Source organism: Salvelinus fontinalis, chromosome 19 (assembly GCF_029448725.1).
Source record: "Salvelinus fontinalis isolate EN_2023a chromosome 19, ASM2944872v1, whole genome shotgun sequence".
NCBI classification, from domain to species: domain Eukaryota; kingdom Metazoa; phylum Chordata; class Actinopteri; order Salmoniformes; family Salmonidae; genus Salvelinus; species Salvelinus fontinalis.
The window spans coordinates 50,176,307-50,197,995 of NC_074683.1; the positions used below are offsets into that span (position 1 = coordinate 50,176,307).

At 47.9% G+C, this 21,689-nt stretch overlaps 1 protein-coding gene across 1 annotated transcript in view; it reads right to left on the reverse strand.

Annotated features, from left to right (window-relative positions):
• Positions 1–17,949, reverse strand: part of carf (calcium responsive transcription factor) — a 32,208-nt gene extending 14,259 nt beyond the window's left edge. Inside the window, exons 1-10 of the mRNA XM_055871896.1 lie at positions 17,489–17,949; positions 16,798–16,947; positions 14,730–14,993; positions 14,332–14,449; positions 12,844–13,630; positions 12,659–12,740; positions 8,264–8,453; positions 2,207–2,327; positions 1,963–2,106; positions 1,594–1,860 (exon numbers count right to left, since the gene is read on the reverse strand). Coding sequence (XP_055727871.1) covers positions 1,594–1,860; positions 1,963–2,106; positions 2,207–2,327; positions 8,264–8,453; positions 12,659–12,740; positions 12,844–13,630; positions 14,332–14,449; positions 14,730–14,993; positions 16,798–16,920 — 2,096 coding nt within the window. The 5' untranslated portion in view covers positions 16,921–16,947; positions 17,489–17,949. The remainder of the gene's footprint in view (positions 1–1,593; positions 1,861–1,962; positions 2,107–2,206; positions 2,328–8,263; positions 8,454–12,658; positions 12,741–12,843; positions 13,631–14,331; positions 14,450–14,729; positions 14,994–16,797; positions 16,948–17,488) is intronic.
• Positions 17,950–21,689: the final 3,740 nt, after the last annotated feature.

The following is a 21,689-nucleotide window of genomic DNA, read 5'->3' on the forward strand; positions in this document are numbered from 1 at the left end:
TAACACCAGGGGCAGTGGTAGAGGTTAACACCAGGGACAGTGGTAGAGGTTAACACCAGGGACAGTGGTAGAGGTTAACACCAGGGGCAGTGGTAGAGGTTAACACCAGGGGCAGTGGTAGAGGTTAACACCAGGGACAGTGGTAGAGGTTAACATCAGGGACAGTGGTAGAGGTTAACACCAGGGGCAGTGGTAGAGGTTAACACCAGGGACAGTGGTAGAGGTTAACACCAGGGGCAGTGGTAGAGGTTAACACCAGGGACATTGGTAGAGGTTAACACCAGGGACAGTGGTAGAGGTTAACACCAGGGACAGTGGTAATACAGGGGACCATGATAGAGGTTAACACCAGGGGCAGTGGTAGAGGTTAACACCAGGGACAGTGGTAGAGGTTAACACCAGGGACAGTGGTAATACAGGGGACCATGATAGAGGTTAACACCAGGGACAGTGGTTATACAGGGGACCATGATGACCTGTACATCAGTCCCTGAGGTCCTCCTTACCTGAGCTGTTTGATATACGGCCCCTGAAGGCCTCCTTACCTGAGCTGTTTGATATACGGCCCCTGAGGTCCTCCTACTCTGAGCTGTTTGATATACGGCCCCTGAAGGCCTCGTTACCTGAGCTGTTTGATATACGGCCCCTGAGGTCCTCCTACTCTGAGCTGTTTGATATACGGCCCCTGAAGGCCTCCTTACCTGAGCTGTTTGATATACGGCCCCTGAGGTCCTCCTTACCTGAGCTGTTTGATATACGGCCTGAAGGCCTCCTTACCTGAGCTGTTTGATATACGGCCCCTGAAGGCCTCCTTACCTGAGCTGTTTGATATACGGCCCCTGAGGTCCTCCTTACCTGAGCTGTTTGATATACGGCCCCTGAGGTCCTCCTTACCTGAGCTGTTTGATATACGGCCCCTGAAGGCCTCCTTACCTGAGCTGTTTGATATACGGCCCCTGAAGGCCTCCTTACCTGAGCTGTTTGATATACGGCCCCTGAAGGCCTCCTTACCTGAGCTGTTTGATATACGGCCCCTGAAGGCCTCCTTACCTGAGCTGTTTGATATACGGCCCCTGAAGGCCTCCTTACCTGAGCTGTTTGATATACGGCCCCTGAGGTCCTCCTACTCTGAGCTGTTTGATATACGGCCCCTGAAGGCCTCCTTACCTGAGCTGTTTGATATACGGCCCCTGAGGTCCTCCTTACCTGAGCTGTTTGATATACGGCCTGAAGGCCTCCTTACCTGAGCTGTTTGATATACGGCCCCTGAAGGCCTCCTTACCTGAGCTGTTTGATATACTGCCCCTGAAGGCCTCCTTACCTGAGCTGTTTGATATACGGCCCCTGAAGGCCTCCTCACCTGAGCTGTTTGATATACGGCCCCTGAAGGCCTCCTCACCTGAGCTGTTTGATATACGGCCCCTGAAGGCCTCCTTACCTGAGCTGTTTGATATACGGCCCCTGAAGGCCTCCTTACCTGAGCTGTTTGATTACCGCCCCTGAAGGCCTCCTTACCTGAGCTGTTTGATATACGGCCCCTGATGGCCTCCTTACCTGAGCTGTTTGATATACGGCCCCTGAAGGCCTCCTTACCTGAGCTGTTTGCGGACCTGGTACACCTGATGATATCCCTGCTCCACCAACTCCCTGATCTTCTCTGCCACCCTGGGGTGGAGGCGAGATGGTATGGTTCCACCATCCTCCGCACCTCCATCACAGACACATCCCCTCTCCTCCTCCTCCTGCTGCTTCACCTCCTCCTCCATGGGGAGGAAGAGGAGGTCTGGAGGAGGAGGCGGGAGGAGAGCTTCCGTGTCATGATAGAGGTGAGCTTTCTGGGTGGGGAGCTGCATGTAGTACCTGTTAACGAGAGAGAATAAACAAAGAAACCCAAGTCAATCAACCAATACGTCAATCAATCATATATCAAATCCAAGTATAAATAGCAGAATCAATCAATGCCTCAGGACTCCGCCCACGTCCCACAGGGTCTTCCGGAGGTTGAAGAAGGCTTTCTCCTGTTCCTGACGAACAACCCTCTTGTCTACCTTAGGGTCCGTAGGTACCCGGTGCTGGGGAAACTTACACACCTTCTTGATGTAGATCCTGAAGAAGGAGAGCAATGTCAGAAAATATGTCCACAGAGTTGGTAGCATATTGTTTTGTCAGCGTAGACAGATGGGGGTTTGTATGGATGTGTGTCTACCTGGCAGGGCATGTCGCTTTGTAATCAATGCTCTGACTGATGTTCTGCTCTGCAGTCTTCTTGGGCTGGAGGCCTTTCCTCCTTGGTCCATACTGACATTCCATCACTATAGCTCTACTGCCTGGATACAGATGGAGAAAGCAGATGATTCCATCACTATAGCACTACTGCCTGGATACAGAAAGTAGATGACTACTGCCTGGATACAGATGGAGAAAGTAGATGACTCTACTGCCTGGATACAGATGGAGAAAGCAGATGACTCCATTCCTATAGCTCTACTGCCTGGATACAGAAAGTAGATGATTCCATCACTATAGCTCTACTGCCTGGATACAGATGGAGAAAGCAGATGATTCCATCACTATAGCTCTACTGCCTGGATACAGAAAGTAGATGATTCCATCACTATAGCTCTACTGCCTGGATACAGATGGAGAAAGCAGATGATTCCATCACTATAGCTCTACTGCCTGGATACAGAAAGTAGATGATTCCATCACTATAGCTCTACTGCCTGGATACAGAGAGTAGATGATTCCATCACTATAGCTCTACTGCCTGGATACAGATGGAAAAAGTAGATGATTCCATCACTATAGCTCTACTGCCTGGATACAGATGGAGAAAGTAGATGATTCCATCACTATAGCTCTACTGCCTGGATACAGATGGAGAGAGTATATTATTCCATCACTATAGCTCTACTGCCTGGATACAGATGGAGAAAGTAGATGATTCCATCACTATAGCTCTACTGCCTGGATACAGATGGAGAAAGCAGATGATTCCATCACTATAGCTCTACTGCCTGGATACAGATGGAGAAAGTAGATGATTCCATCACTATAGCTCTACTGCCTGGATACAGATGGAGAAAGTAGATGATTCCATCACTATAGCTCTACTGCCTGGATACAGATGGAGAAAGTAGATTATTCCATCACTATAGCTCTACTGCCTGGATACAGATGGAGAAAGCAGATGATTCCATCCCTATAGTAGATGAAGTCTGCCTCCCAAATGGCACCCTAGTCCCTCCAAATGGCACCCTAGTCCCTCCAAATGGCACCCTAGTCCCTCCAAATGGCACCCTAGTCCCTCCAAATGGCACCCTATTCCCTCCAAATGGCACCCTAGTCCCTCCAAATGGCACCCTAGTCCCTCCAAATGGCACCCTAGTCCCTCCAAATGGCACCCTAGTCCCTCCAAATGGCACCCTAGTCCCTCCAAATGGCACCCTAGTCCCTCCAAATGGCACGCCATTCCCTATTTAGTGCACATATTTTGACCGGGGTCCGCAGTGCTAGTACGCAGTCGTTATAACTCTGAATATGGTCTGAGAAACCATTATAACTCTGAATATGACCTGAGAAACCATTATAACTCTGAATATGACCTGAGAAACCATTATAACTCTGAATATGGCCTGAGAAACCATTATAACTCTGAATATGGCCTGAGAAACCATTATAACTCTGAATATGGCCTGAGAAACCATTATAACTCTGAATATGACCTGAGAAACCATTATAACTCTGAATATGACCTGAGAAACCATTATAACTCTGAATATGGCCTGAGAAACCATTATAACTCTGAATATGGCCTGAGAAACCATTATAACTCTGAATATGACCTGAGAAACCATTATAACTCTGAATATGACCTGAGAAACCATTATAACTCTGAATATGGCCTGAGAAACCATTATAACTCTGAATATGGCCTGAGAAACCATTATAACTCTGAATATGACCTGAGAAACCATTATAACTCTGAATATGACCTGAGAAACCATTATAACTCTGAATATGGCCTGAGAAACCATTATAACTCTGAATATGGCCTGAGAAACCATTATAACTCTGAATATGACCTGAGAAACCATTATAACTCTGAATATGACCTGAGAAACCATTATAACTCTGAATATGACCTGAGAAACCATTATAACTCTGAATATGGCCTGAGAAACCATTATAACTCTGAATATGACCTGAGAAACCATTATAACTCTGAATATGACCTGAGAAACCATTATAACTCTGAATATGACCTGAGAAACCATTATAACTCTGAATATGACCTGAGAAACCATTATAACTCTGAATATGACCTGAGAAACCATTATAACTCTGAATATGACCTGAGAAACCATTATAACTCTGAATATGGCCTGAGAAACCATTATAACTCTGAATATGGTCTGAGAAACCATTATAACTCTGAATATGACCTGAGAAACCATTATAACTCTGAATATGACCTGAGAAACCATTATAACTCTGAATATGGCCTGAGAAACCATTATAACTCTGAATATGGCCTGAGAAACCATTATAACTCTGAATATGACCTGAGAAACCATTATAACTCTGAATATGACCTGAGAAACCTTTCATTCATATGATCCAGTCATTACATTGGTAACACTTTCCTGAAAGCCTGCAGGTATAATGCTTTATTACTTGTTATGAGCATGGATGAGCAGGGCTGTTGCGGTGACCGTAGTACGGCCACACCGGCAGTCATGAGTCATGATCGCAGTAGACATCTACATGACCGTTGAGTCACGGTAATCTCCTCTGTACATGCCTTACTGGTACTTACCATCATTAATAGACTGACACATTACCTTTAGTTACAGGATATCTCTCTCTCTCTCCTTCATTCCTTTAGTTACAGGATATCTCTCTCTCTCTCCTTCATTCCTTTAGTTACAGGATATCTCTCCTCTCTCTCTCTCTCTCTCCTTCATTCCTTTAGTTACAGGATATCTCTCCTCTCCCTCTCCTTCATTCCTTTAGTTACAGGATATCTCCTCTCTCTCCTTCATTCCTTTAGTTACAGGATATCTCCTCTCTCTCCTTCATTCCTTTAGTTACAAGATATCTCCTCTCTCTCCTTCATTCCTTTAGTTACAGGATATCTCTCCTCTCTCTCTCCTTCATTCCTTTAGTTACAGGATATCTCTCCTCTCTCTCCTTCATTCCTTTAGTTACAGGATATCTCTCCTCTCTCTGTCCTTCATTCCTTTAGTTACAGGATATCTCCTCTCTCTCCTTCATTCCTTTAGTTACAAGATATCTCCTCTCTCTCCTTCATTCCTTTAGTTACAGGATATCTCCTCTCTCTCCTTCATTCCTTTAGTTACAGGATATCTCCTCTCTCTCCTTCATTCCTTTAGTTACAGGATATCTCTCCTCTCTCTCTCCTTCATTCCTTTAGTTACAGGATATCTCTCCTCTCTCTCTCCTTCATTCCTTTAGTTACAGGATATCTCTCCTCTCTCCTTCATTCCTTTAGTTACAGGATATCTCCTCTCTCTCCTTCATTCCTTTAGTTACAGGATAGCTCTCTCTCTCCTTCATTCCTTTAGTTACAGGATATCTCTCCTCTCTCTCTCCTTCATTCCTTTAGTTACAGGATATCTCTCTCTCTCCTTCATTCCTTTAGTTACAGGATATCTCTCCTCTCTCTGTCCTTCATTCCTTTAGTTACAGGATATCTCTCTCTCTCCTTCATTCCTTTAGTTACAGGATATCTCTCCTCTCTCTCCTTCATTCCTTTAGTTACAGGATATCTCTCTCTCCTTCATTCCTTTAGTTACAGGATATCTCTCCTCTCTCTGTCCTTCATTCCTTTAGTTACAGGATATCTCTCTCTCTCCTTCATTCCTTTAGTTACAGGTTATCTCCTCTCTCTCCTTCATTCCTTTAGTTACAGGATATCTCTCCTCTCTCTCTCCTTCATTCCTTTAGTTACAGGATATCTCCTCTCTCTCCTTCATTCCTTTAGTTACAGGATATCTCCTCTCTCTCTCCTTCATTCCTTATATCTCACCACGTGAGTGTCCATCTCCTCTCTCTCTCTCCTTCATTAATGTAAAAAAATGTCATTGGACTTATAAGCCTATCTAGTCTGCTAAATGAACAAGCCTACAGCCTATGGCATGGAGCATAGTCAGATAACATACAGTATCTAGTCTGATAAATGAACAAGCCTACAGTCTATATCATAGCCAGATAACATACAGTATCTAGTCTGCTAAATGAACAAGTCTACAGTCTATATCATAGATAACATACAGTATCTAGTCTGATAAATGAACAAGCCTACAGTCTATATCATAGATAACATACAGTATCTAGTCTGCTAAATGAACAAGTCTACAGTCTATATCATAGATAACATACAGTATCTAGTCTGATAAATGAACAAGCCTACAGTCTATATCATAGATAACATACAGTATCTAGTCTGATAAATGAACAAGCCTACAGTCTATATCATAGATAACATACAGTATCTAGTCTGATAAATGAACAAGCCTACAGTCTATATCATAGCCAGATAACATACAGTATCTAGTCTGATAAATGAACAAGCCTACAGTCTATATCATAGATAACATACAGTATCTAGTCTGATAAATGAACAAGTCTACAGTCTATATCATAGATAACATACAGTATCTAGTCTGATAAATGAACTAGTCTACAGTCTATATCATAGATAACATACAGTATCTAGTCTGATAAATGAACACGCCTACAGTCTATATCATAGATAACATACAGTATCTAGTCTGATAAATGAACACGCCTACAGTCTATATCATAGATAACATACAGTATCTAGTCTGATAAATGAACAAGTCTACAGTCTATATCATAGCCAGATAACATACAGTATCTAGTCTGATAAATGAACAAGCCTACAGTCTATATCATAGATAACATACAGTATCTAGTCTGCTAAATGAACAAGCCTACAGTCTATATCATAGATAACATACAGTATCTAGTCTGATAAATGAACAAGTCTACAGTCTATATCATAGCCAGATAACATACAGTATCTAGTCTGATAAATGAACAAGCCTACAGTCTATATCATAGATAACATACAGTATCTAGTCTGATAAATGAACAAGTCTACAGTCTATATCATAGCCAGATAACATACAGTATCTAGTCTGATAAATGAACACGCCTACAGTCTATATCATAGATAACATACAGTATCTAGTCTGATAAATGAACAAGCCTACAGTCTATATCATAGCCAGGTAACATACAGATTCTCTTCTTCATAAAGATATCTTCATATCATGTTTCTTTATACCTGCCTAAAATAAATCATGGCTTTATTGTGATGGTGTATATTCAATAGATTCATTATGCTTTTTTTAAATGTAGATGTTCCAGAAGGCTCGTTATCAGAGGCCTGGAGATACATGTTTATGTTCAGGGACGCCATCGTCGGCTACCGAACCAGTACTGTGACCGTATACCTGCATTAACAAAAGGGACGCCATCGTCGGCTACTGAACCAGTACTGTGACCGTATACCTGCATTAACAAAAGGAACGCCATCGTACGGCTACCGAACCAGTACTGTGATCGTATACCTGCATTAACAAAAGGGACGCCATCGTCGGCTACTGAACCAGTACTGTGATCGTATACCTGCATTAACAAAAGGGACGCCATCGTCGGCTACTGAACCAGTACTGTGATCGTATACCTGCACTGACAAAAGGAACGCCATCGTACGGCTACCGAACCAGTACTGTGATCGTATACCTGCATTGACAAAAGGGACGCCATCGTCGGCTACTGAACCAGTACTGTGATCGTATACCTGCATTGACAAAAGGGACGCCATCGTCGGCTACTGAACCAGTACTGTGACCGTATACCTGCACTGACAAAAGGGACGCCATCGTCGGCTACTGAACCAGTACTGTGATCGTATACCTGCACTGACAAAAGGGACGCCATCGTCGGCTACTGAACCAGTACTGTGACCGTATACCTGCACTGACAAAAGGGACGCCATCGTCGGCTACCGAACCAGTACTGTGATCGTATACCTGCACTGACAAAAGGAACGCCATCGTACGGCTACCGAACCAGTTTTGTGACCGTATACCTGCATTAACAAAAGGGACGCCATCGTACGGCTACCGAACCAGTTTTGTGACCGTATACCTGCATTGACAAAAGGGACGCCATCGTCGGCTACCGAACCAGTACTGTGACCGTATACCTGCATTGACAAAAGGGACGCCATCGTACGGTACGTATTGTGACTTCCACATCAGACGGCTGGCAGGCTTGGCAGGCGAGGGGGACTGGCGTGTCCCAAACACACTGTTGGTCTGCTGCTTGTGGAGCAGGAGGACGGTCTCCAGCTCCGTGTCGGTGTTACAGTAGCCACGGTACGAGTCGCCTATCTTCTGCTCCAGGAGACACAGAGAGAGGGAGGGGGGGGCAGAGAGAGAGGGGGGGGACAGAGAGAGAGAGGTAGAGGGGGGGACAGAGAGAGAGGGGGGGGACAGAGAGAGAGAGAGGGGGAGGGGCAGAGAGAGGGGGGGAGAGAACAGGAGGAGTAGGAAGAAGGAGAAGAAGAAATCAAAGAAAGTCAACATGGAGGACTGTTGAGGTCCTTCCTTCTCAGAAATGTGCAAAGCTATAAACCTGAGGACGCTACCTCTCACAATCCTTTCCTGTTAGCATCCTCAGGCTACAGTGTGTCGGGGTGTCAACGAGTGTCGGGGTGTCAACGAGTGTCGGGGTGTCAACGAGTGTCGGGGTGTCAACGAGTGTCGGGGTGTCAACGAGTGTCGGGGTGTCAACGTGTGTCGGGGTGTCAACGAGTGTCGGGGTGTCAACGTGTGTCGGGGTGTCAACGTGTGTCAACGTGTGTCGGGGTGTCAACGTGTGTCGGGGTGTCAACGTGTGTCGGGGTGTCAACGTGTGTCGGGGTGTCAACGTGTGTCGGGGTGTCAACGTGTGTCGGGGTGTCAACGTGTGTCGGGGTGTCAACGTGTGTCGGGGTGTCAACGAGTGTCGGGGTGTCAACGAGTGTCGGGGTGTCAACGTGTGTCGGGGTGTCAACGTGTGTCGGGGTGTCAACGTGTGTCGGGGTGTCAACGTGTGTCGGGGTGTCAACGTGTGTCGGGGTGTCAACGAGTGTCGGGGTGTCGGGGTGTCAACGTGTGTCGGGGTGTCAACGAGTGTCGGGGTGTGAACGAGTGGCGGGGTGTCAACGAGTGGCGGGGTGTCAACGTATGTCGGGGTGTCGGGGTGTCAACGTGTGTCGGGGTGTCAACGAGTGTCGGGGTGTCAACGTGTGTCGGGGTGTCAACGAGTGTCGGGGTGTCAACGTGTGTCGGGGTGTCAACGAGTGTCGGGGTGTCAACGTGTGTCGGGGTGTCAACGAGTGTCGGGGTGTCAACGTGTGTCGGGGTGTCGGGGTGTCAACGTGTGTCGGGGTGTCAACGAGTGTCGGGGTGTCAACGTGTGTCGGGGTGTCAACGTGTGTCGGGGTGTCAACGTGTGTCGGGGTGTCAACGAGTGTCGGGGTGTCAACGTGTGTCGGGGTGTCAACGAGTGTCGGGGTGTCGGGGTGTCAACGAGTGTCGGGGTGTCAACGAGTGTCGGGGTGTCAACGTGTGTCGGGGTGTCAACGAGTGTCGGGGTGTCAACGTGTGTCGGGGTGTCAACGTGTGTCGGGGTGTCAACGAGTGTCGGGGTGTCAACGTGTGTCGGGGTGTCGGGGTGTCAACGTGTGTCGGGGTGTCAACGAGTGTCGGGGTGTCAACGTGTGTCGGGGTGTCAACGTGTGTCGGGGTGTCAACGTGTGTCGGGGTGTCAACGTGTGTCGGGGTGTCAACGTGTGTCGGGGTGTCAACGAGTGTCGGGGTGTCGGGGTGTCGGGGTGTGTCGGGGTGTCAACGAGTGTCGGGGTGTCGGGGTGTGAACGAGTGTCGGGGTGTCAACGAGTGTCGGGGTGTCGGGGTGTGAACGTGTGTCGGGGTGTCAACGAGTGTCGGGGTGTCGGGGTGTGTCGGGGTGTCAACGTGTGTCGGGGTGTCAACGAGTGTCGGGGTGTCGGGGTGTGTCGGGGTGTGTCGGGGTGTCAACGAGTGTCGGGGTGTCAACGAGTGTCGGGGTGTCAACGAGTGTCGGGGTGTGAACGTGTGTCACCGTGTGTTCAGGTGCTACTCTCCACCCTGACCTTTCCCACCTGGACAAAAGGAACACCTATATGAGAATGCTATTCATTGACTACAGCTCAGCGTTCAACACCATAGTGTCCACAAATCTCATCAATAAGCTAAGGACCCTGGGACTAAACACCTCCCTCTGCAACTGGATCCTGGACTTCCTGACAGTTCGCCCCCAAGTGGTAAGAGTAGGTAACAACACATCCGCCACGCTGATCCTCAAGCTCCCCAGGGGTGCGTACTCAGACCCCTCCTGTACTCCATGTTCACTCATGACTGCGTGGCCAGGCACAACTCCAACACCATCATTAAATTTGCCGATGACACAACAGTGGTAGGCCTGATCACCGACAACGACGAGACAGCCTACAGGGAGGAGGTCAGAGACCTGGCCGTGTGGTGCCAGGACAACAACTTCTCCCTCAACGTGATCAAGACAAAGGAGATGATTGTGGACTACAGGAAAAGGAGGACCGAGCACGCCCCCATTCTCATCGACAGGGTTGTAGTGGAGCAGGTTGAGAGCTTCAAGTTCCTTGGTGTCCACATCACCAACAAACTAACATTGTCCAAGCTCACCAAGACAGTCGTGAAGAGGGCACGACTAAACATATTCCCCCTCAGGAATATGAAATGATTTGGCATGGGTCCTCAGATCCTCAAAAGGTTCTACAGCTGCACCATCGAGAGCATCTTGACTGGCTGCATCACCGCCTGGTATGGCAACTGCTCGACCTCCGACCACAAGGCTCTACAGAGGGTAGTGCGAACGGCCCAGTACATCACTGGGGCCAAGCTTCCTGCCATCCAGGACCTCTATACCAGGCGGTGTCAGAGGAAGGCCCTAAAATTGCCAAAGACTCCAGTCACCCAAGTCATAGACTGTTCTCTCTGCTGCCGCACAGCAAGCGGTACCGGAGTGCCAAGTCTAGGACCAAGAGGCTTCTAAACAGCTTCTACCCCCCAAGCCATAAGACTCGTGAACAATTAATCAAAATGGCTACCCGGACTATTTACATCGCGTCCCCCCCACCACACCTTTTTTTACTCTGCTGCTACTCTGTTTATATACATTTACATTTAAGTCATTTAGCAGACGCTCTTATCCAGAGCGACTTACAAATTGGTGCATTCACCTTATGACATCCAGTGGAACAGCCACTTTACAACAGTGCATCTAAATCTTTTAAGGGGGGGGGGGGGGGCAGAAGGATTGCTTTATCCTATCCCCCCCCTATCCTATTTATTATCTATACATAGTCACTTTACCCCTACCTACATGTACAAATTACCTCGACTAACCTGTGTATATAGTCTCGTTATTGTTATTTTAAATATTACTCTTCAATTTTCTACTTTAGTTTATTTAGTCAATCTTTTTCTTAACCTCTTATTTTTCATTAAACTGCATTGTTGGTTAAGGGCTTGTAAGTAAGCATTTCACAGTAAGGTCTACTGTTGTATTCGGCGCATGTGACAAATAAAATGTGATGTGTTAGAATGTGTTAGGTTGGGAGCAGTGTAATTCAGTTTAGTATTATGAAGCCCCAGGGCCCAGTTGGTAGACGTACCTCAGCATTATGAAGCCTCAGGGCCCAGTTGGTAGACGTACCTCAGCATTATGAAGCCCCAGGGCCCAGTTGGTAGACGTACCTCAGCTTTATGAAGCCTCAGAGCCCAGTTGGTAGACGTACCTCAGCATTATGAAGCCTTAGGGCCCAGTTGGTAGACGTACCTCAGCATTATGAAGCCTCAGGGCCCAGTTGGTAGACGTACCTCAGCATTATGAAGCCTCAGGGCCCAGTTGGTAGACGTACCTCAGCATTATGAAGCCCCAGGGCTCAGTTGGTAGACGTACCTCAGCATTATGAAGCCTCAGGGCCCAGTTGGTAGACGTACCTCAGCATTATGAAGCCTTAGGGCCCAGTTGGTAGACGTACCTCAGCATTATGAAGCCTCAGGGCCCAGTTGGTAGACGTACCTCAGCATTATGAAGCCTCAGGGCCCAGTTGGTAGACGTACCTCAGCATTATGAAGCCCCAGGGCCCAGTTGGTAGACGTACCTCAGCATTATGAAGCCTCAGGGCCCAGTTGGTAGACGTACCTCAGCATTATGAAGCCTCAGGGCCCAGTTGGTAGACGTACCTCAGCATTATGAAGCCTCGGGGCCCAGTTGGTAGACGTACCTCAGCATTATGAAGCCTCAGGGTCCAGTTGGTAGACGTACCTCAGCATTATGAAGCCCCAGGGCCCAGTTGGTAGACGTACCTCAGCATTATGAAGCCTCAGGGCCCAGTTGGTAGACGTACCTCAGCATTATGAAGCCTCAGGGCCCAGTTGGTAGACGTACCTCAGCATTATGAAGCCTCGGGGCCCAGTTGGTAGACGTACCTCAGCATTATGAAGCCTCAGGGCCCAGTTGGTAGACGTACCTCAGCATTATGAAGCCTCATGGCCCAGTTCGGGGCGTTGGATGGGAGAGGTTTCAGAAGAGAGGTGAAAGAGTCCTGAGAGCTACACACAACACAACAGTAGCAGTTACAACTATTGTCAAATGAACCTTAATATTCCTTGAAGAGTTACTGAGTTTAACTCTAAGAAGAAGATGTGAGCTCACCTCTGTGCCGAGGTCTTAGCTGCAGCCGATGTGGATGTGGATGTAGTCAAACTGCCGCTGTCATCCGTAACAGCCGATGATACTGTAGTCAAACTGCCCCTGTCATCCGTAACAGCCGATGTGGATGTTGTCAAACTGCCGCTGTCATCCGTAACAGCCGATGAGACTGTAGTCAAACCGCCGCTGTCATCCGTAACAGCCGATGAGACTGTAGTCAAACTGCCCCTGTCATCCGTAACAGCCGATGATACTGTTGTCAAACTGCCCCTGTCATCCGTAACAGCCGATGAGACTGTTGTCAAACTGCCGCTGTCATCCGTAACAGCCGATGTGACTGTAGTCAAACTGCCGCTGTCATCCGTAACAGCCGATGAGACTGTAGTCAAACTGCCCCTGTCATCCGTAACAGCCGATGAGACTGTAGTCAAACCGCCTCTGTCATCCGTAACAGCCGATGTGGATGTTGTCAAACTGCCGCTGTCATCCGTTACAGCCGTTGATACTGTAGTCAAACTGCCCCTGTCATCCGTAACAGCCGATGTGACTGTAGTCAAACCGCCGCTGTCATCCGTAACAGCCGATGAGACTGTAGTCAAACTGCCCCTGTCATCCGTAACAGCCGATGTGACTGTAGTCAAACTGCCCCTGTCATCCGTAACAGCCGATGAGACTGTAGTCAAACTGCCGCTGTCATCCGTTACAGCCGTTGATACTGTAGTCAAACCGCCTCTGTCATCCGTAACAGCCGTTAACGGGACGGAGTGAAGCTCTTCCTCCCCGCAGGATCCTAAACAGATCAGACAATCTCACCTTCATACACCAAACTATAGAGAGCACAGGAGGCTGGTGGCACCTTCAATTTGGGGAGGACTGGCTCGTGGCAATGACTGGAGCGGAATGGTATCAAATCACATTGGTCTCCAGGTGTTCGATGCCGTTCCGTTTGCGCCGTTCCAGACATTATTATGAGCCGTCCTCCCCTCACCAGCCTCCTCTGATAGAGATAGTGTTCTATTCAATTCTGTAACACCAAACACTGTACAAGGATTTCTGTTAAAATTCCTTGACACTGTCTAACATGAAATATAATAACTAGTATATTTCCAGACGGAACATCAGAAATGCAGACTTCTGCTTGCCTGACGACTCGTCCTGCTTGCCTGACGACTCGTCCTGCTTGCCTGACGACTCGTCCTGCTTGCCTGACGACTCGTCCTGCTTGCCTGACGACTCGTCCTGCTTGCCTGACGACTCGTCCTGCTTGCCTGACGACTCGTCCTGCTTGCCTGACGACTCGTCCTGCTTGCCTGACGACTCATCCTGCTTGCCTGACGACTCATCCTGAATTGAACTCTGCTGCTCTGTCGATCGCTCCATACATCAGTCTGACCTGAAGTCATTTTGTAGGCCAGCTCTGGTCTAAAGTAGTGCACTATAATAGGGAATAGGGTATCTGTAGAAGCAGCTGAGTTTTCAGGTTAACAATACCTGTAGGGTCTATGATGTCCAGTAGGTGTCCTCTAGGAAGTAACACCTGAGCCCCTCCTAGCTGATTAGAGGGGATAACATACATCTCTCCGTTGTCTGACTGACTGGTCACTAGCACCTAGAGGAACAAAGATCTTTAGGTTACACAAAGACCCTAAACTCAACAGTTCATAGGCTGTGTTTAAGAAGCATGGAACAAAACAAAAAACAACGAATTGACTAGTCTAGCCTGATGCTGAACAGATCTGTTTGAGCTGACTAGCCAATCGGGCGATAACAAGTTGGCTATTCAGCATAAACAGATCTGGGATCACCAGGATACCATTTGGCAGCTGCCTGGATCTGCTTCTATGCTCTTGTGAAACCACCCCCCCCCCCCCCCCCCCCCCTCTACTCACCATGCGTTCACATTGTAGGGGCTGTCCATTCTGATCAACTATGATAAACTCATCTGTCTGTGATAATGTCTGTGTCTGGTCCTGTGTCTGTATCGTTGCCTGATTCTCTGTCTGTGACAGTATCAGCATTTCTGTCTTTGTCAGTTCCTCAGGTTTGATTTCAGTGTGGACTGGTTCCCAGCTGTCTAGAGGAGCTAGGCTGTTGATGACAAGGAGCTCTGAGGACTGTGGCTTCTTCTCTTTCTCTTCAGGTTCACTGGGCTCCTGGAACACAATACAATACTTCACATGCATGTGATTATGCTCATTTACATTGATTTGGTCTCCTGATATCTGGACTGTATTATTCTTTATCATCACAAATCATTTTGAAATGTATAGGGTCTAAGTCCCACCGACTCATAGGGTCAAGTCCCACCAACTCCTAGGGTCTAAGTCCCACCAACTCCTAGGGTCTAAGTCCCACCAACTCCTAGGGTCTAAGTCCCACCAACTCCTGGGGTCAAGTCCCACCAACTCCTGGGGTCAAGTCCCACCAACTCCTAGGGTCAAGTCCCACCAAATCATAGGTTTTAAGTCCCACCAACTCCTAGGGTCAAGTCCCACCAACTCCTAGGGTCAAGTCCCACCAACTCCTAGGGTCAAGTCCCACCAACTCCTAGGGTCAAGTCCCACCAACTCCTAGGGTCAAGTCCCACCAACTCCTAGGGTCAAGTCCCACCAACTCCTAGGGTCAAGTCCCACCAACTCCTAGGGTCAAGTCCCACCAACTCCTAGGGTCAAGTCCCACCAACTCCTAGGGTCAAGTCCCACCAACTCCTAGGGTCAAGTCCCACCAACTCCTAGGGTCAAGTCCCACCAACTCCTAGGGTCAAGTCCCACCAACTCCTAGGGTCAAGTCCCACCAACTCCTAGGGTCAAGTCCCACCAACTCCTAGGGTCAAGTCCCACCAACTCCTAGGGTCAAGTCCCACCAACTCCTAGGGTCAAGTCCCACCAACTCCTAGGGTCAAGTCCCACCAACTCCTAGGGTCAAGTCCCACCAACTCCTAGGGTCAAGTCCCACCAACTCCTAGGGTCAAGTCCCACCAACTCCTAGGGTCAAGTCCCACCAACTCCTAGGGTCAAGTCCCACCAACTCCTGGGGTCAAGTCCCACCAACTCCTGGGGTCAAGTCCCACCAACTCCTGGGGTCAAGTCCCACCAACTCATAGGGTCAAGTCCCACCAACTCATAGGGTCAAGTCCCACCAACTCATAGGGTCAAGTCCCACCAACTCACAGGGTCTAAGTCCCACCAACTCCTAGGGTCAAGTCCCACCAACTCCTAGGGTCAAGTCCCACCAACTCCTAGGGTCAAGTCCCACCAACTCCTAGGGTCAAGTCCCACCAACTCATAGGTTTTAAGTCCCACCAACTCATAGGTTTTAAGTCCCACCAACTCATAGGTTTTAAGTCCCACCAACTCATAGGTTTAAAGTCCCACCTACTCATAGGTTTTAAGTCCCACCAACTCATAGGTTTTAAGTCCCACCAAATCATAGGTTTAAAGTCCCACCAACTCATAGGTTTTAAGTCCCACCAACTCATAGGTTTTAAGTCCCACCAACTCATAGGTTTTAAGTCCCACCAACTCCTAGGGTCAAGTCCCACCAAATCATAGGTTTTAAGTCCCACCAACTCCTAGGGTCAAGTCCCACCAACTCCTAGGGTCAAGTCCCACCAACTCCTAGGTTTTAAGTCCCACCAACTCCTAGGGTCAAGTCCCACCAACTCCTAGGGTCAAGTCCCACCAACTCCTAGGGTCAAGTCCCACCAACTCCTAGGGTCAAGTCCCACCAACTCCTAGGGTCAAGTCCCACCAACTCCTAGGGTCAAGTCCCACCAACTCCTAGGGTCAAGTCCCACCAACTCCTAGGGTCAAGTCCCACCAACTCCTAGGGTCAAGTCCCACCAACTCCTAGGGTCAAGTCCCACCAACTCCTAGGGTCAAGTCCCACCAACTCATAGGGTCAAGTCCCACCAACTCATAGGGTCAAGTCCCACCGACTCATAGGGTCAAGTCCCACCTGTTGTGTTTCAGTGATATGAGACCAGTGGAGGTCTGTATGCTTGGGCTCATCCTCTTCAGTGGTCAGTGGAGGCTTTGAGTCCAGAGCATCCTCTTCCATAGCTCTCTCCTGCTCCTCCATCTCCCAAGCAGACAGTCAGCTAACTAGCTACATACACAAACCAATATAACCCTATTAGAGAGTGACCAGGTACAGGTAATTAAATGGGTGCAAAGTGTGTCAACATCAATCAGTATTGTAATTGCAAATCCATTCATTGGCATTTTCAGAATGGTCACTGGATCTAGATTGCTAGCTAGTTAACCATAACAAAGACAGCTGGTGCACAGCAAGACGGTTTATTCAATGCTCGACTCTGGGGGCATTTCTATAAGAGTCGTTTGTGATTGTTTTTGATTGATTGCTGGAGTAGTCTCCTAGCTACCCAAACATATCATCATCCCTGGTCTTGGTCATAAAACATTCTTTAAAGCGCCATGTTGGATTAAAATGTCTGTGTAGCAAGCTAGCTATCGTTAGCTTATTTGGCTAGCCTAGCTAGTAAAGGAGAATATCTAGTTGAGTCAAACAATTCTCATGATTTAGGATAGTCTACCTCTTTACATAGCCCTCTCTAGTCTGACTGTGTAGCTACAGCGTTGTGGGTATGGGGGACAAGGATTGGAAATTCAAAACGAGTCTACTCAACCTCGTCTTCGCCCAGACTTCTGCTCGCCTCGTTCTCGACCAACAAACGCGATTTTTCCTTTCATCCGGTATGAAAAATATTTGATCCTCGGAGGACGCCGTCGAAGGCATATTTAACTTCTGGTACTATATATTTTCACCACAGAGAGGCGCAATTTCCACATCTTTCAGGAAGTGACGCCGAGTTGCTGATTTCCACCTAAAGAACATACAGAGAATGAACTGGTGGTGATGGCTAGAAGGGATACCGATTTTGTAAAAGTTACGCTACAGTCCGGTTCACTACATCGAGTTTCCGTTTTACGCAGCGTCGAGTTCTACAGCAGACTGGACTTGATTTCCCACATAAATAATTTGCTAGCTAACGGAACCATTGGGGGAAAAGCTTGCTACAATTCGCCAATAAATATACTTTCTGCTGAGCACTACATTACATGATGTAAATACAAACATGAATTGTGTTATCAGCTAGTAATTTTGCTCTAGTAGAATTTAGATGACAAAGGCCAATGGTCCATGGATGGAGGTTCTGAGTATTGCTGTTTTTCTGTTCTACTTGACCGTTATTGCACCCACCTGGTGTCGCAGCTCTACCAGTCCGTGATGGAAGGAATGGACATACTGTTCTCTTCTTTCTTTTCATATACTACCTGGCCACCAGACTACAGAAACTATAGCAACGGAATAGCAATAACAAAACGTTAACAATGGGAATATGGTACGAGAGATGACAAAAATAATAAAGGCTGTTAAGATTTAATTTAAAAACAAATTTAAAAATCCTTTAAAAACACAACAAAATCAACAAATAAGTGGAACTTTTTAGAGTGGAACCCTCTCCCCTTGTTCTCTTCTCTCTGTCTCTATATTCCTTAACAATGTTCTGTAGCGAATAGAGAGGACCATACCCATCACATCTAACCCTATGATAATGAAGTCTCCATTTTGGGTCTGGGTTGGGAAGGTGTGAAACGCAGCTATTGCACTCCTCATGCTATTGAGCTATTGCACTCCTCGTGCCATGAAGGAGAAAACAATACCAACATTCAACTTTAAATAATTCATTGAACTATATCAATGCATTTTAATCATGACGGTCATATGATGGAAAACTGAAAACAATTCCCGATTCAGATTCACGTTTGTCTACAAGATTAAATCTTAGCACTTCAGTCACACATCAAAGCCTAAACAAAACTTAGAAAACAGAGCAGGAAACAAAAAATAGGAACACACAGATACCTTTCCTACCCTCCTATCCCACGCCACCACACACCTGCACATATCAGGAGTTGTTCATAATAGTGATAGCCCCAGGGATGAAACTATTCCCCAAGAGAATTGTCTGATTTCTCCGACCTGATGGGTGATCAAAGCAGTGGTGGAGTGGATGGTCAGGGCAGGAGATCATGTGGAGTGGAGGGTCTGGGCAGGAGATCATGTGGATGGTCTGGGTAGGAGATCATGTGGAGTGGATGGGCAGGAGATCATGTGGATGGTCTGGGTAGGAGATCATGTGGAGTGGATGGGCAGGAGATCATGTGGGTGGTCTGGGCAGGAGATCATGTGGAGTGGATGGTCAGGGCAGGAGATCATATGGAATGGATGGTCTGGGCAGGAGATCATGTGGAGTGGAGGGTCTGGGCAGGAGATCATGTGGAGTGGATGGTCTGGGCAGGAGATCATGTGGGTGGATGGTCTGGGCAGGAGATCATGTGGATGGTCTGGGTAGGAGATCATGTGGAGTGGATGGGCAGGAGATCATGTGGGTGGTCTGGGCAGGAGATCATGTGGAGTGGATGGTCAGGGCAGGAGATCATGTGTAGTGGATGGTCTGAGCAGGAGATCATGTGTAGTGGATGGTCAGGGCAGGAGATCATGTGGAATGGAGGGTCTGGTCAGGAGATCATGTGGAGTGGATGGTCTGGGCAGGAGATCATGTGGAGTGGATGGTCTGGGCAGGAGATCATGTGGAGTGGATGGTCTGGGCAGGAGATCATGTGGAGTGGATGGTCAGGGCAGGAGATCATGTGGAGTGGATGGTCTGGGCAGGAGATCAAGTGGAGTGGGTGGTCTGGGCAGGAGATCATGTGGAGTGGATGGGCAGGAGATCATGTGGGTGGTCTGGGCAGGAGATCATGTGGGTGGGTGGTCTGGGCAGGAGATCATGTGGAGTGGATGGTCTGGGCAGGAGATCATGTGGAGTGGATGGTCTGGGCAGGAGATCATGTGGAGTGGATGGTCTGGGCAGGAGATCATGTGGAGTGGATGGTCAGGGCAGGAGATCATGTTGAGTGGAGGGTCTGGGCAGGAGATCATGTGGAGCGGAGGGTCTGGGCAGGAGATCATGTGGAGTGGATGGGCAGGAGATGGCACCCTATTCCATTTTATAGTGCACTACTTTAGACCAGAGCCCTATTCCATTTTATAGTGCACTACTTTAGACCAGAGCCCCATGCCCTACATAGTGCACTACTATAGACCAGAGCCCTGTTCCCTATATAGTGCACTACTATAGACCAGAGCCCTATTCCCTATATAGTGCACTACTTTAGACCAGAGCCCTATTCCCTATATAGTGCACTACTTTAGACCGGAGCCCTATTCCCTATATAGTGCACTACTATAGACCAGAGCCCTATTCCCTATATAGTGCACTACTTTAGACTAGAACCCTATTCCCTATATAGTGCACTACTATAGACCAGAGCCCTATTCCCTATATGGTGCACTACTATAGACCAGAGCCCTATTCTCTATATAGTGCACTACTGTAGACCAGAGTCTACCAGCAGCAGATTCCAAGTATTACAGCTTCAACTAGAGGTCCAGGCAGCAGATTCCCAGTATTCCAGCTTCAACTAGATGTCCAGGCAGCAGATTCCCAGTATTACAGCTTCAACTAGATGTCCAGGCAGCAGATTCCCAGTATTACAGCTTCAACTAGAGGTCCAGGCAGCAGATTCCCAGTATTACAGCTTCAACTAGAGGTCCAGGCAGCAGATTCCAAGTATTACAGCTTCAACTAGATGTCCAGGCAGCAGATTCCCAGTATTACAGCTTCAACTAGATGTCCAGGCAGCAGATTCCCAGTATTACAGCTTCAACTAGAGGTCCAGGCAGCAGATTCCCAGTATTACAGCTTCAACTAGATGTCCAGGCAGCAGATTCCAAGTATTACAGCTTCAACTAGATGTCCAGGCAGCAGATTCCAAGTATTACAGCTTCAACTAGATGTCCAGGCAGCAGATTCCCAGTATTACAGCTTCAACTAGAGGTCCAGGCAGCAGATTCCCAGTATTACAGCTTCAACTAGAGGTCCAGGCAGCAGATTCCCAGTATTACAGCTTCAACTAGAGGTCCAGGCAGCAGATTCCCAGTATTACAGCTTCAACTAGAGGTCCAGGCAGCAGATTCCCAGTATTACAGCTTCAACTAGAGGTCCAGGCAGCAGATTCCCAGTATTACAGCTTCAACTAGAGGTCCAGGCAGCAGATTCCCAGTATTACAGCTTCAACTAGAGGTCCAGGCAGCAGATTCCCAGTATTACAGCTTCAACTAGATGTCCAGGCAGCAGATTCCCAGTATTACAGCTTCAACTAGAGGTCCAGGCAGCAGATTCCCAGTATTACAGCTTCAACTAGATGTCCAGGCAGCAGATTCCCAGTATTACAGCTTCAACTAGAGGTCCAGGCAGCAGATACCCAGTATTACAGCTTCAACTAGAGGTCCAGGCAGCAGATTCCCAGTATTACTTCTTCAACTAGAGGTCCAGGCAGCAGATTCCCAGTATTACAGCTTCAACTAGAGGTCCAGGCAGCAGATTCCCACTATTACAGCTTCAACTAGATGTCCAGGCAGCAGATTCCCAGTATTACAGCTTCAACTAGAGGTCCAGGCAGCAGATTCCCAGTATTACAGCTTCAACTAGAGGTCCAGGCAGCAGATACCCAGTATTACAGCTTCAACTAGAGGTCCAGGCAGCAGATTCCCAGTATTACTTCTTCAACTAGAGGTCCAGGCAGCAGATTCCCAGTATTACAGCTTCAACTAGAGGTCCAGGCAGCAGATTCCCAGTATTACAGCTTCAACTAGAGGTCCAGGCAGCAGATTCCCAGTATTACAGCTTCAACTAGAGGTCCAGGCAGCAGATTCCCAGTATTACAGCTTCAACTAGAGGTCCAGGCAGCAGATACCCAGTA